This window comes from Belonocnema kinseyi, chromosome 2, assembly GCF_010883055.1.
Source record: "Belonocnema kinseyi isolate 2016_QV_RU_SX_M_011 chromosome 2, B_treatae_v1, whole genome shotgun sequence".
NCBI lineage: Eukaryota > Metazoa > Arthropoda > Insecta > Hymenoptera > Cynipidae > Belonocnema > Belonocnema kinseyi.
The window spans coordinates 178,512,091-178,524,677 of NC_046658.1; the positions used below are offsets into that span (position 1 = coordinate 178,512,091).

A 12,587-nucleotide genomic window follows, 5' to 3' on the forward strand; every position below is an offset into this window, starting at 1 on the left:
TTCTTTGAAATTGAAACTATTTTTTTAAATGGAACTTTAAATATTTCATTTTTTTTTTTAAATTAAACTTTTTAATTAAAAAACTGAACTTTTTGATCCGTATCTTTTAAATTTAAAATTAATTTTTTATAATGGAACTTGAAATATTTCATATTTTGTTAAAAATTAAACTATTTGATTGAAAATTGATATATTTTGTGGAAAATTCATATTCTTTACAAAAAATTCAAATATTTGGTTAAAAATTGATGTATTTTGTTGAAAATACGTATTTTTTCATAACAAAAATTAATCTTCTTGGTTGAAAATAAATTCTTTTAAATGAAAATTTAACTGTTTTGTAGAAAATTCCTTTTTTTACATTAAAATTCAACGATTTGGTACCAAATCCAATTGTTTTGTTGTAAAAAATGTAGTGTCTTTTAAATTGAAAATTAATTTTTTCCAATTAAATTTTAACTATTACATTTTTTTAATTAAAAATGTATAATTTTTTATTTTAAAAATTGAAATATTTAATTGGAAATTTATGCAATTTGTTAAAAATTCGACTTTTTGGCATGAAATTCTACCATTCGATGAAAAATTTACGTATTTTGTTGAAAATATTAATTCTCTAATGAAAAAAGAAAGTTTTTGGTTGAAAATGAATATTTTTGGTTGAAAATTTAACTGCTTTGCAGAAAATTTCTTTTCTTTATAAGAAAATTCATTAATTTTGTATAAATATCAATCAATTTATTTTTTTATTTACAAAATCAAATATTTAAATGGAAACCTATGTACTTTTCTTAAGGGCATGCGACACAGTGGAATTCCTACATTACCAACCTCTTTTTTCTATTGAACAAAATTTTTTTTTGAACCATAGAACTTTTTTTGTAAATCAAATATCGAACTCAAAATTTCAGGAGAGCATTAGAAGACATTATCCTACGTTTATGTACTGCATTTGAATCGAAATTTGGCAAAAAATTTCAGAAATAATTTTTTTTTTTTAATTCCGATTCAAATGCAGTACATAAACGTAGAATAATGTCTTCTTATGCTCTCCTCAAATTTTGAGTTCGATATTTCATTTACCAAAAAAGTTCTATGGTTCACGAAAAAATTTTGTTCAATGGAAAAAAGAGGTTGGTAATGTAGGAATCCCACTGTGTCGCATGCCCTTAATTGAAAAATCATTTCTCAAATGAAATTTTAAATACTCCTTTTCTTTTTGTTTTGTAGAAATCTTATTTTTTTTGTTACAAATTCCACTTTTTGATTAAAAATAATCCATTTTTGTTGATAATTCGAATATTTCGTTAGAAAATTCGTAATTTTTGGTTCAATTCACCAATTTTTTTTATTTAAAAAATAAATATAGTTTCTTGATTAAAATATGAATTTTCCGAGGCCTGTTTTTCTACAATCACAGCTTTTAAATTCTTCCATTTAAAATTATCAAATCAGTTTAGCCATAGTTAAAAAAGGCAATAAACCGAAATATTCATAAAATACTTCTATTTTTGTAAATTTCACTTTACTTGGTATAAGAAGAAGAAAAAACTTTTTAAATTCAATTCATATATATTTCTTGTATTAATTAAAAAAATGATGTTTCCTAAATCGATGACTGATATACTTCTTTTGAAAGTTTACTAATTTTTAAGAACGCAAAAATGAAAAAAAGATACTTTACAAAAAAGATATTGGTTTTTATCAAGTTAAATTAATTAATTAAGTAATTTTTTATTAATACTGTCTCAAACCGCTTCGTCGAATTGGTGGCTGTGTCATCCTGTTCGGGGGAGTGATGGAAATGTCGAGGTAATCACCTATCGTAAATCTGAAAAACAATAAAATCTCATTATATTTTTCGAAATGATTTTTTTTTTAATAAAAAATTATAACGAAAAATGGAAGTTACATTTTCAGTTTAAAAAAAAAAAATTCATCTTCTACCAAATTCATGCATTTTAAAACAAAATTATTAATTTTCAACTGGAATACTTTAATTTTCTACCAAAAAGATGAATTTTCAAACAAGAGGATTAATTTTATGCCAAAAAATAAAGATTTTCAACAATAAACATGAATTTTCAACTAAGAAAGATAAATTGTCAATAAAAAATTGAACAGTAAAATTTTCCGTTGAAAAGTTAATCTTCAACCAAAGAAATGAATTTTCAAATAAAATGTGGGAATAATCAATTTGACGAATCTTCAACTAGAATAGTTGAATTTTAATCGAAAAGGATGAATTTTCCAGAGAGAAAATTAAAATTCGAAAATATTTTTAAAATAATAAACAAATGTGGATTTTTGAAGAATAGGAAATAAAATTTATAAGATTTTTTGAAAGATTTAAATATATTTAAAATATATTTTGACCATCTCAAATTATTCCTACAATTTTTTTTTAAATCCTGTAAAAGAGGAAACTAAACAATGAATTTTTAACAAAAAAAAAAAAAATTCTGTAGAATAGTTGAATTTTTTATTGAAAGAAGTGAATTTGCAACTAAAAAAATAAATTAGTAGCTGAAAATAAATTCTGCTGAATGAAAATTTAACTGTTTCGTAGAAAAATCCTTGTTTTTCGCATTAAACTTTTAAAATTTAGTATAAAATTCAACTGTTTTGTAAAAAAATGCAGTTTCTTTTAAATTGATAATTAATTTTTTTTCAATGAAATTTTAGCTGTTCCATTTTTTTTAAATGTATATTTTTTCAATTAAAAAAATCAAATATATATAATGGGTACAAATTTATATTTTTCATTCAGAAACTCAACTATTTGATTGAAAATTTCTGTATTTTGTAAAAAAATTCGTCTTCTTGATAGAAAATTCAACTATTTGGTTAAAAATTAATGCATTTTGTTAAAAATATTTATTTTCTAATAGAAAATTAATCATCTTGGTGGAAAATGAATATTTTTGTTTCAAAATTGAACTGGTTTGTAGACAATTTCTTTTTTTTTTTTTAAAGGAAAACTAATAAATTTTGTATAAATTTCAATTGTGTTATGAAAAATTCCGTTTCTTATAAACTGATAATTAATTTTTTTCAATGAAATTTAAACTGTTCCATTTTTTGTTAAAAATTCGACTTTTTGATAGGAAATTCAATCATTTCGTTAAAAATTTATGTATTTTGTTGAAAATATTGATTTTTTAATAGAAAATTAATCTTGTTTGTTGAAAACGAATATTTTTGGTTGAAAATTCGACTGCTTTCTAGCCAAATTCTTTTTTTTTTTTTAAAGAAAAATTCATCAATCTTTTATAAATTTGAATTTTTTAAAAATCTGCTTCTTTTAAATTGAAAATAATTTTTTTTTTTAATGGAACTTGAAATATTTCGTTTTTTGTGAAAATAAAAATTTTTATTAAAAAAACCCAGCTATTTGATCCGGTTCTTTTAAATTGAACATTAATTTTTTTAAATGGAACTTGAAATATTTTATTTTTTGTAAAAACTTATATTTTCAATTAAAAAAAGAGAAAATACGTAATTTCAAATCAAAAATTAATTTCCTTGGTTTAAAATAAATTTTTTTTTAATGAAAATTTAACTCTTTTGTAGAAAATTCCATTTTTTTCGCATTAAAATTCAACAATTTGGTATCAAACTCAACTGTTTTGTAAAAAAAATGCAGTTTAAATATTCCATTTTTTATTAAAAATTTCTATTTTTTATTTTTAAAATTGAAATATTTAATTGGAAATTGATCGAAATTGTTGAAAATTCGACTTTTTGATAAGAAATTCAACCATTCGGTTACAAATTTATATATTTTTTGAAAATATTTATTTTCTAAAAAAATTCAACCGCTTTCTAGCAAATTTTTTTTTCGATAAATTTATCCATTTTTTATAGAAAATCCGCTTCTTTTAAATTGAAAATAAAATTTTTCAAATGGAACTCGAAATACTTTATTTTTTTGTAAAAAATTATATTTTCAATTAAAAAATGTGAAAATACTTATTTTCTAATAAAAATTAATTTCCTTGGTTGAAAATGAATCTTTTTGAAGGAAAATTTAACTGTTAAGTGAAAAATTTATTTTTTTTTGCATCAAAATTCAACAACTTGATACAAAATTCAACTGTTTTGTAGAAAATTCAATTCAGTTTTTTTGATTAAAAAAATCAAATATATAATTGAAAATCCACGCAATTTGTAATCCTAAATTGTAATCCTATATACTTTGAACTATTTAGTAGAAAAATAATTTTATTGTTGAAAATTCGTATTATCAAGTGGAAAAATTAAAGATTTTTGTAGAAAATTAATTTTTTACTAAAAAAAAAAGTGAATTTTTCAATAGAATAGTTAGATTTTCATCCAAAAAATATGAATTTTCAAACAAGAAGATTCACTTTCTACAAAAATGTTGAGTTTTCTACTAAAAAATAAATTTGTAACAATTTTTATTGAAAGTAGTGAATTGGCAACTAAAAATATTAATTTGTAAACAAAATTAAAGTCCAATTTGCAGTAAAAAATAATTTTTAAGGGAAAAAGGATTTGAACAAAGTACTTAAATTTTCAATTAAAAGTAATGAATTTTAACTGAAACACGAAAAATAATTTTCTTAAAGAAGTCAATTTGCAAGAAAAGCAAAACGAATTTTTAAATTCGCAAAATGCAAAAATTAAAAAACAATTTTCTTGAAATCATCCAGAAAGTTAAAAAAAAAAAACATTTTCTTAAGATTCGTAGGAAAATTTTAAATAATTTAACATTTTTTAAAAGTATTTCCAGAGAGTGTTTAAGAAAATTTCCTAAAATTTGGATGATAAGTTTTAATCTTTTCGAAACTTCTAAATACCTCTTACAATTACTCTTTAAACAAAAAAATACTTATAATTTCACCTACAAATTAAACATTTTTTAAATTGATGAGGTTAAAAATGGAATATTTTAGACTGAAAAAATATTTTTAATTTAATAAAAGCCAATTTTCAACTTTAAAGGCTTTTCATTTTTAATTATTCAAGCCCTCAAGATAGCATTTAAAAATTTATACTATTAAATATTAATTCGATAATGGAAATTTTTTTAAGTAAAAGATTTTTGAATTAGGCATTGTAAACTGAAAAAAACATAATTAAAAAAGATAACAATTCAACTAATTCTTGAAAGAATTGTTGAAATAATTGTTGAAATAAAAGTTGAACAAATTTTGTTTTTTCTAAAAAGTTTGGTTTGTTAGGAAAAAATTTTCTTAAAATTTCTTTGTTAATTAGAAAATCCTTGAAAATTAATCAAATACCTGACTTGTGCAAGTGTTTTATTGTCATCGGCGCCTTTCTGTCCGGAGCAAGTGACGCCTATTTCTCGCATTCGGTGTCCAAAACTTCTCTGCTCTGGAGTGACCAATGAAAAATCAAAGTAGGTTCCTTTGCTGCGCGCGTCCGGATTTACTTCCTTTACTAGTCCGGTAATTTCTCGCAAAGTTGCGTCCATCCTGATTTTGAATTATGGTTTCAATTTTTTTATAAACAAACAAATATGACGAAAGAAATGGCCAAATTTGAATGGAAACAATATTATATTCAAAAAATGTTCTCTTAAGATTATAACTGCTTACATTATAAACAAATTTAATTAACAAATGCAGTAATCAGGAATTTTTCAATTGAATGTTTATTAAATTTGTTAAAAAAAATTTATCAACTAATTATTAATTTTGCTGAAATTATCTTGAAATTCGCAATTAAAAAGACTGCTTTCGAAAAAAAAAGAATTTTTCCGTCGACAGATGCCCCAAAAAAGAATTTGTTTATTAAATTTATTCAAAAAAATAATAAAATTGATTAAAAAATCACGAAGTTCCTAATTAAAAGTTAACATAAAAAAACGAATTTTTCTGTAGATATCTTTTGACCATCTCAAATTATTCCTACAATTTTTTTTTAAATCCTATAAAAGAGGAAACTAAAAAATGAATTTTTAACCAAAAATCAAATAAATTTTCTATAGAATAGTTCAATTTTTATCGAAAGAAGTGAATTAGCAACTAAAAAAATAAATTAGTACAAAAAAATTAAATAGTTCATTTGTCAGTAAAAAATAATTTTGTAGCGAAAAAAGATTTGAATAAAGTACTTCAATTTTCAACCAAAACGTATTTTTTCATGAAAGATTAACCTCATTGGTTGAAAATAAATTCTGTTGAATGAAAATTTAACTGTTTCGTGGAAAATTCCCTTTTTTCGCATTAAAATTTAAAAATTTATTATCAAATTCAACTGTTTTGTACAAAATGCAGTTTCTTTTAAATTGATAATTAATTTTTTTTCAATAAAATTTTAGCTGTTTCATTTTTTGTTAAAAATGTATATTTTTCACTGAAAAACTCAACTATTTGATAGAAAATTTCTATATTTTGTAAAAAAATTCGTCTTCTTGATAAAAAATTCCACTATTTGGTTAAAAATTGATCTACTTTGTTCAAAATATTTATTTTCTAATAGAAAATTAATCATCTTGGTGAAAAATGAATATTTTTGTGTGAAAATTTAACTGGTTTGTAAACAATATCTTTTTTTAAAAGGAAAACTCATCAATTTTGTATAAATTCCAATTGTGTTATGAAAAACAACAAAAAAACAACAAAAACTGAAAAATAGAATTTTTCAATAAAATAATATAATTTTTAACTACAGAGATGAATTTTTAAACAAAAATATTACTTTTTAACAAAGTAGTAGAACTTTGAACCAAAAAAGATGCATTTTTAACCAAAAATTGAATAGTTGAAATCTCAAACAAAACAGATTTTAATATTAAATAGAAATACAGTTGAGTTTAAACAAAAGAGACAAATCTTAAACACAATACTCAATTTTTGAGTTCAAAAATTAATTTTCGAACAAAAATTAAAAAAAAAATTTAATTTTCAACAAAAATTATGAGTTTTCAAATAAGAAGACTAAATTTCTACTAAAAAAGCAAATTTTCAACTAAATATTTAAATTTTTAATTAAAAAAGGTAAATTTTCGACTAAAATTTTTTTCAACAAAAAATGGGTTAGTGAAATTTTCAGATAAAAAATTTAACTTCTAGGAATTTTAAAAAAAGGAAAATTGAAAAATACCAACCAAAAAGATTTAAATATTAAATAAAAAGATGAATTGTCAACGGAAATAATAATTTTAAGAAAAAAATATAAATAAATATATTCTAAAAAAGTCATTTTTCAATCATGTAGTTGAATTTTTAACTAAAAAGAAACAAACTGAAGAAGAACATTTTCAACGTAACAAAGAGCAATTTTCAATTTTAATTTGCAAGAAAAAAATATTTTTATTTTCAATTCATCTGTTTTGGCGAAAAATCGTCTTCTTTTTTTGTAGACTTTAACTGTTTTTTTTTACAATTTTATCTATTGAAGTTTTATTTTTGATTAAAATCTCATCTTTTTAAATTGAAAAATCACACGATTAGTTGAAAAATGCTCCTTTTTGGTTAAATTCAATGGCTTTTAATGAAATATATTATGACAAAAAAAAATACTTTTATGAAAATCAGTTATTTTTTTCTCGTTAAAAATGGATTAATTGAAAATTTACCTTGCCCATTTTTGATTAAAAATTCGGTTCTTTTAATATAAAAATTTACCTTTCGGATGAGAATTCATATATTTTATTGAAAATTTACTTTCAAATTAGTAATTAGAAAACAATTATTCACAACTGAGCAAAAAAAACTTTGAACATTACAATTTTAATTGTTCTATTTAAAAATTTTGAATTTGTAAGTAAAATTGTTGAATTTTGTTGTATAAATAAATATTAAACACCTATTATTCTGACGTTAAAAATTCAGTTTATTTGCTTAAAAATTGAACGGTTTTGGTAAAAAGTAATATTTTTTGGATGAGGATTCATAATTGTAGTTGAAAGTTCATATTTTTTGGTTGAAAATAAATTTTCTTGTTAAAAAATGATTAACAATTCAACTATTCGGTTACAAAATAATTCTGTTGTTAAAAAATCGTATAATCGGCTTTTTTAATTACAATAAAACTGGTTAAAATTTAATCTTTTTTTTATTTAAAATAAAAACGGTTGCAATTTAATCTTTCTAGATTAAATATAAACTATTTCATTTTTTGTTTAGAATTCATTTTTCTTGAAAATTCAACTATATAATTAAAACTTTTAAATCATCTAATGATGAATCTCCAGAGAAAGAAGCGAATTTTTAACAAAATAAATAATTTTTTAATAAAGTATTTAAATTATCAGCCAAAAATTAAAGAGTTCAAATTCTAATTGAAAATTTAATTTTCGACAAAAAAAAAACAACAAATTCTTATTTAAAACTGTAAAACCCATTTTCAATTTAAAAAAGAGCAATTTTCAACTTAAATTTTCAATAAAAAATATTATAATTGATATTTCAATATTATTTAAATTTTAAATTAAAAACAATTGATTTCAACCAAAAATAACTGACTTTGTATTTTTAACCAAGAGGGATGAAATTTCTACAAAGAAGATTATCTTTCTACCAAAGTTAATTACCATCTAAAAAAGACGAATTTTGAACAAAAGAGTTGAATTTTCTAATAAATAATTGAATTTTCAACGAAAAATTTAATATTTAATTGAAAAAATATTTCTATTTAATTCCAAAGCAGTTGCATTCAACAAAATAATTCCATCCTCAATCAAAAAAAAATTAATTTTTAACCGCGAGAATGCAAAATATTTTAAGCCTCAACAAAAATAATTTTTAACTAAACTGTTACATTTCTAACCAACAAGGATGAAATTTCTCCCAAAAAATACAAATTTTCCACTAAAAAGTCGAACAAAATATTTTGATTTTTAACTAAAAATTAATAATATTTATAATAAAATTTTATATACTTTTTTAGATAATTAAGCATATTAATTAAATTAATTATTATCTAAAAAAGAATAATAATAATTTAATTATATTAATTAAATTAATAGTAAAAGAATTAATTATCATCTAAAAAATACGAATTTTCATCCGAAAATTATTCATTTTCGGCCAAACAGTTATTATTTAAGAAGGATAAAATTTCTACCAAAAAATACGAATTTTTCACTAAGAAGTCGAACTTTCAAAACAATTGTTCAATCTTCAACATAAAATTTTCAATAAAAAATTTCAATTTTCAAATTAAAAATAATAATTTTTAATTCAAAAGAAACGGATTTTTGATTAACGCAATTGAAATTTATACAAAATTGATCAGTTTTCCTTGAAAAAAAATAAGAAATTGTCTACAAAGCAGTTAAGTTTTCAACCAAAAATATTCATTTTCAACCAAGATGATTAATTTTCTATTAGAAAATAAATATTTTAAACAAAATTCATCAAATTTTAACCAAATAGTTTAATTTTCTACCAAGAAGAATTTTTTACAAAATACAAAAATTTTCAATCAAATAGTTGAGTTTTTCAATGAAAAATATAAATTTGTACAAAAATGAAATATTTCAAGTTCCCTTTAAAAAAAAATTATTTTCAATTTAAAAGAAACTGAATTAAAAAAAAAAAATGAATTTGATACCAAATTGTTGAATTTTAATGCAAAAAAAAAAAGGAATTTTCTACGAAAGCTACATTTTTAAACAAAAATGAAATATTTCAAGTTCCATTTAAAAAAATTTATTTTCAATTTAAAAGCTGATTTTTTTATAAAAAATGGATAAATTTTCCTGAAAAAAAAAAGAAATTGTCTACAAAGAAGTTAAATTTTAAAACAAAAATATTCATTTTCAACCAAAAAATTCTTTTTCCATTAGAAAATTAATATTTTTCAACAAAATACTTAAATTTTGTATCGAATGGTTGAATATCCTATCAAAAAGTCGAATTTTCAACAAATCACATAAATTTCTAATAAAATATTTTAATCTTTAAATTAAAAAAATATACATTTTCAACAAAAAATGTAATAATTAATATATCATTCAAAAACTATATTAAATTTAAATCCAAAGCAGTTGCATTCGACACAAAATGACAAATTTTTTACGAAATAATTCCATCCGAAATAAAAAAAAAAAATAATAATTTTCAACCAAACGATAGTATTTTTAATCAAGAAGGATAAAATTTCTACCGAAAAATACGAATTTTTCACTAAAAAGTCGAACTTTCAAAACAATAGTTCATTCTTCAACCAAAAATAAATAACTTTCAACAAAAAAGTCGGATTTTCAACTAAAAAAAATTGAAATTCCTACAAAGTAGATTAATATTGTACCAAAATAGAGGAAGTTTTAAAAAAACCGTTGAATTTTAATTAAAGAAAATCTTTCCGTCAATAAAGATCTTTTTCCAACAAAAGGTATTTATTTAACTTTTTGAAAACTAGAAAACTTAAGCAATTTAACAAATTAAAAATAAATATAACTGTGATTAATAATTGTTTTTAGAAGTTAAATTATTATTATTTATTAGAAGTTAAATTATTTTCATTTTAAATGTATATAAAATTTAACATCAACTTTGAAAATTTTTTTTTTTACAACTTTTATAAAATCCTGCAAATTAAAAAAAATCCTTAAAATTTGAATTTATAAAGAACAAGAAAATACTGATTATTTGTAGAAAAAATTAGAAAAATTTTAAGAGATATTTAGAAGTTTAAAAAAGATTAAAATTAAATTTAGAACTTGAAATGATTTCGAGTAATTTAAAAAATTTTCGAACCTTTTCAAGAGTTTTGAAAGGCTTTAAAATAATAAAAAAATTTCTTAAGATTCCCAAGAAAATTGAAAATGATTTTTGATTCTGAAAAATTATTGTAACAGAAAATTTAAAAAGATTTTAAGAGATTTCCAAAATAATCAGAAAGAACCTGAAAGATTTTAAGGAATTTTTTTTAATTTGCAGAATTTTCCAAAAACAGTAGGAAAAATTTGATTAATTTAAAAATAAATGTACAAATTATGAAAAAAATGCCAACACAGTTTACAAATTAAACATTTTTTAAATAGAACAATTAAAATTAGATACTCATTCTTTTTCTAAATTAAATATGTTAATATATAATGATAATATCTTAATCAATTTATTTATTAAATTCAATATAAAAAATAATATAAAGAAATACCTAAAACTTTGAATTAAAAATATCTCATTACACTATTAAAATTTTGATTTAAAAAGTGAAATTATCGGAATAAATTAAATTTTACATTTTAAAAGTCATTTATTTGTATTTACAGTTGATAAATTAAAACTTTTTATCAAAAATTTTCAACTTCAGCGATTTTAATTTTTAATTCTTTCAATCTTCAAGACTGAACTTCAATTATTTAAAAAAAAAAAAAAAAAAACGGTTAAAACCGAACTCTAGCCAATTTTTTTTCCAGAAAATTCGTAAATTTCTAAACTTCGCGTAAATTCGTTTGACGAGAAAACTTACCATGTGTAAATTTGTAATTCGTTCGAAGGAACATTTCCCCTGCTGTAGTCCATTATGTTGTGGTGCCTTCCCGTGTTACAAAAAACCCTCAATAATAGTGGACAGGTCTAAAAACGGCCAAGTCCACATTACGCTAATTAAATTTTCTTTAAAATATTTCAATGTTTACAAAAACAAGTTTCTAAAACACTCTCAAAGATGTCACGAAAACACACAAGTTGTCGAAATTTAGCCAGAACTTATGTACTATATGTTTCCACATTCATTATAATTCACACTTTCGATTTCTTTTATTGATTTTATTATAAATTAATTATTAACTTGCAAATTATTGCTTTAAAGCACCCGGAACAACCTTTTTGAGGTTAGGTTCATTTTTCCGGTCTTGAATGCCGCTATTTCGGCACTGCTGGATAAGTAAAATTTTTTAATAAATTATCCTATTGGTTTGATAGAATGTAATATACCTTTTCTCTATCCACGGGCTTGTCTGGAAGCTGTTTTTCATCAACGACCATCGATTCAACTGCAGACGCCATTTTTGTGTCGTTTACCATTTTGACTTTGACGCCATGAGCCACGAGCTATGAGCATGAGAGTTCAGCCACGCACCTAAAAAAAATTCAACCGTTGGGGATCTTACCACTCACCAGAGTGCGCGATCTGTTGAGGTCTGAGTTCTGCGAAAATTCAAATTTAATGTATGAAAAATAGCTTTTTTATAGAAATTATTAATAAAAGTTTATGTTTAATTCGTGAAATTGAGTTAAAGTGTCAACCATGCAGTTTGAAAAGAAAAAGATTGTTATTTTGATGACTTGTCACGGTTTCTTGTGTAGTTCTGAATTTTACAAATATAACATTATTGTTAACTGAAAGAACGTTTGAAATTACATTTTTATCAAAATTCATATATTTTCTTATAGCAAAAAGTAAAAACTACATTTTAAAATTGAAAAATATTTCTTTCGGTGAAAAATCATATTCTTTATTTATTTGGTTGAATTCAACGGTGTTTGATTTAAATTTTATCGATTTAAGGCCATGTGACGGACGGGTCACGTGACTAGATTCCTACCATACCGTCACTTTTTTTATTACCCAACTTACTTTCACACGAAGCGCCACATCTAGTTCAAAATTTGAGATGATAAATAAAAAGCAGTAAGGAA

General features: G+C 21.5%; 1 protein-coding gene across 1 annotated transcript; it reads right to left on the reverse strand.

Moving 5' to 3' along the window:
* Nucleotides 1-1,627: 1,627 nt before the first annotated feature.
* Nucleotides 1,628-11,985, reverse strand: LOC117167414 (histone deacetylase complex subunit SAP18). The gene is made up of 4 exons (XM_033352318.1): nt 11,883-11,985; nt 11,416-11,522; nt 5,268-5,462; nt 1,628-1,831 (listed from the first exon to the last, which is right to left on the reverse strand). The coding sequence occupies exons 1-4, from the start codon at nt 11,970-11,972 to the stop codon at nt 1,738-1,740; spliced, it is 486 nt and encodes a 161-aa protein (XP_033208209.1). The 5' UTR covers nt 11,973-11,985; the 3' UTR covers nt 1,628-1,737.
* Nucleotides 11,986-12,587: the final 602 nt, after the last annotated feature.

Bases quoted from the DNA above. Each gene is read 5' to 3' on its own strand.
- LOC117167414 (XM_033352318.1), bottom strand. From the start codon at position 11,972: ATGGTAAACGACACAAAAATGGCGTCTGCAGTTGAATCGATGGTCGTT. The intron at 5,463-11,415 runs GTAAGTTTTCTC...ATTCAAAATCAG, and splicing joins GAATTACAAATTTACACATG to GATGGACGCAACTTTGCGAG. The intron at 1,832-5,267 runs GTATTTGATTAA...ATTGTTTTTCAG, and splicing joins AAAACACTTGCACAAGTCAG to ATTTACGATAGGTGATTACC.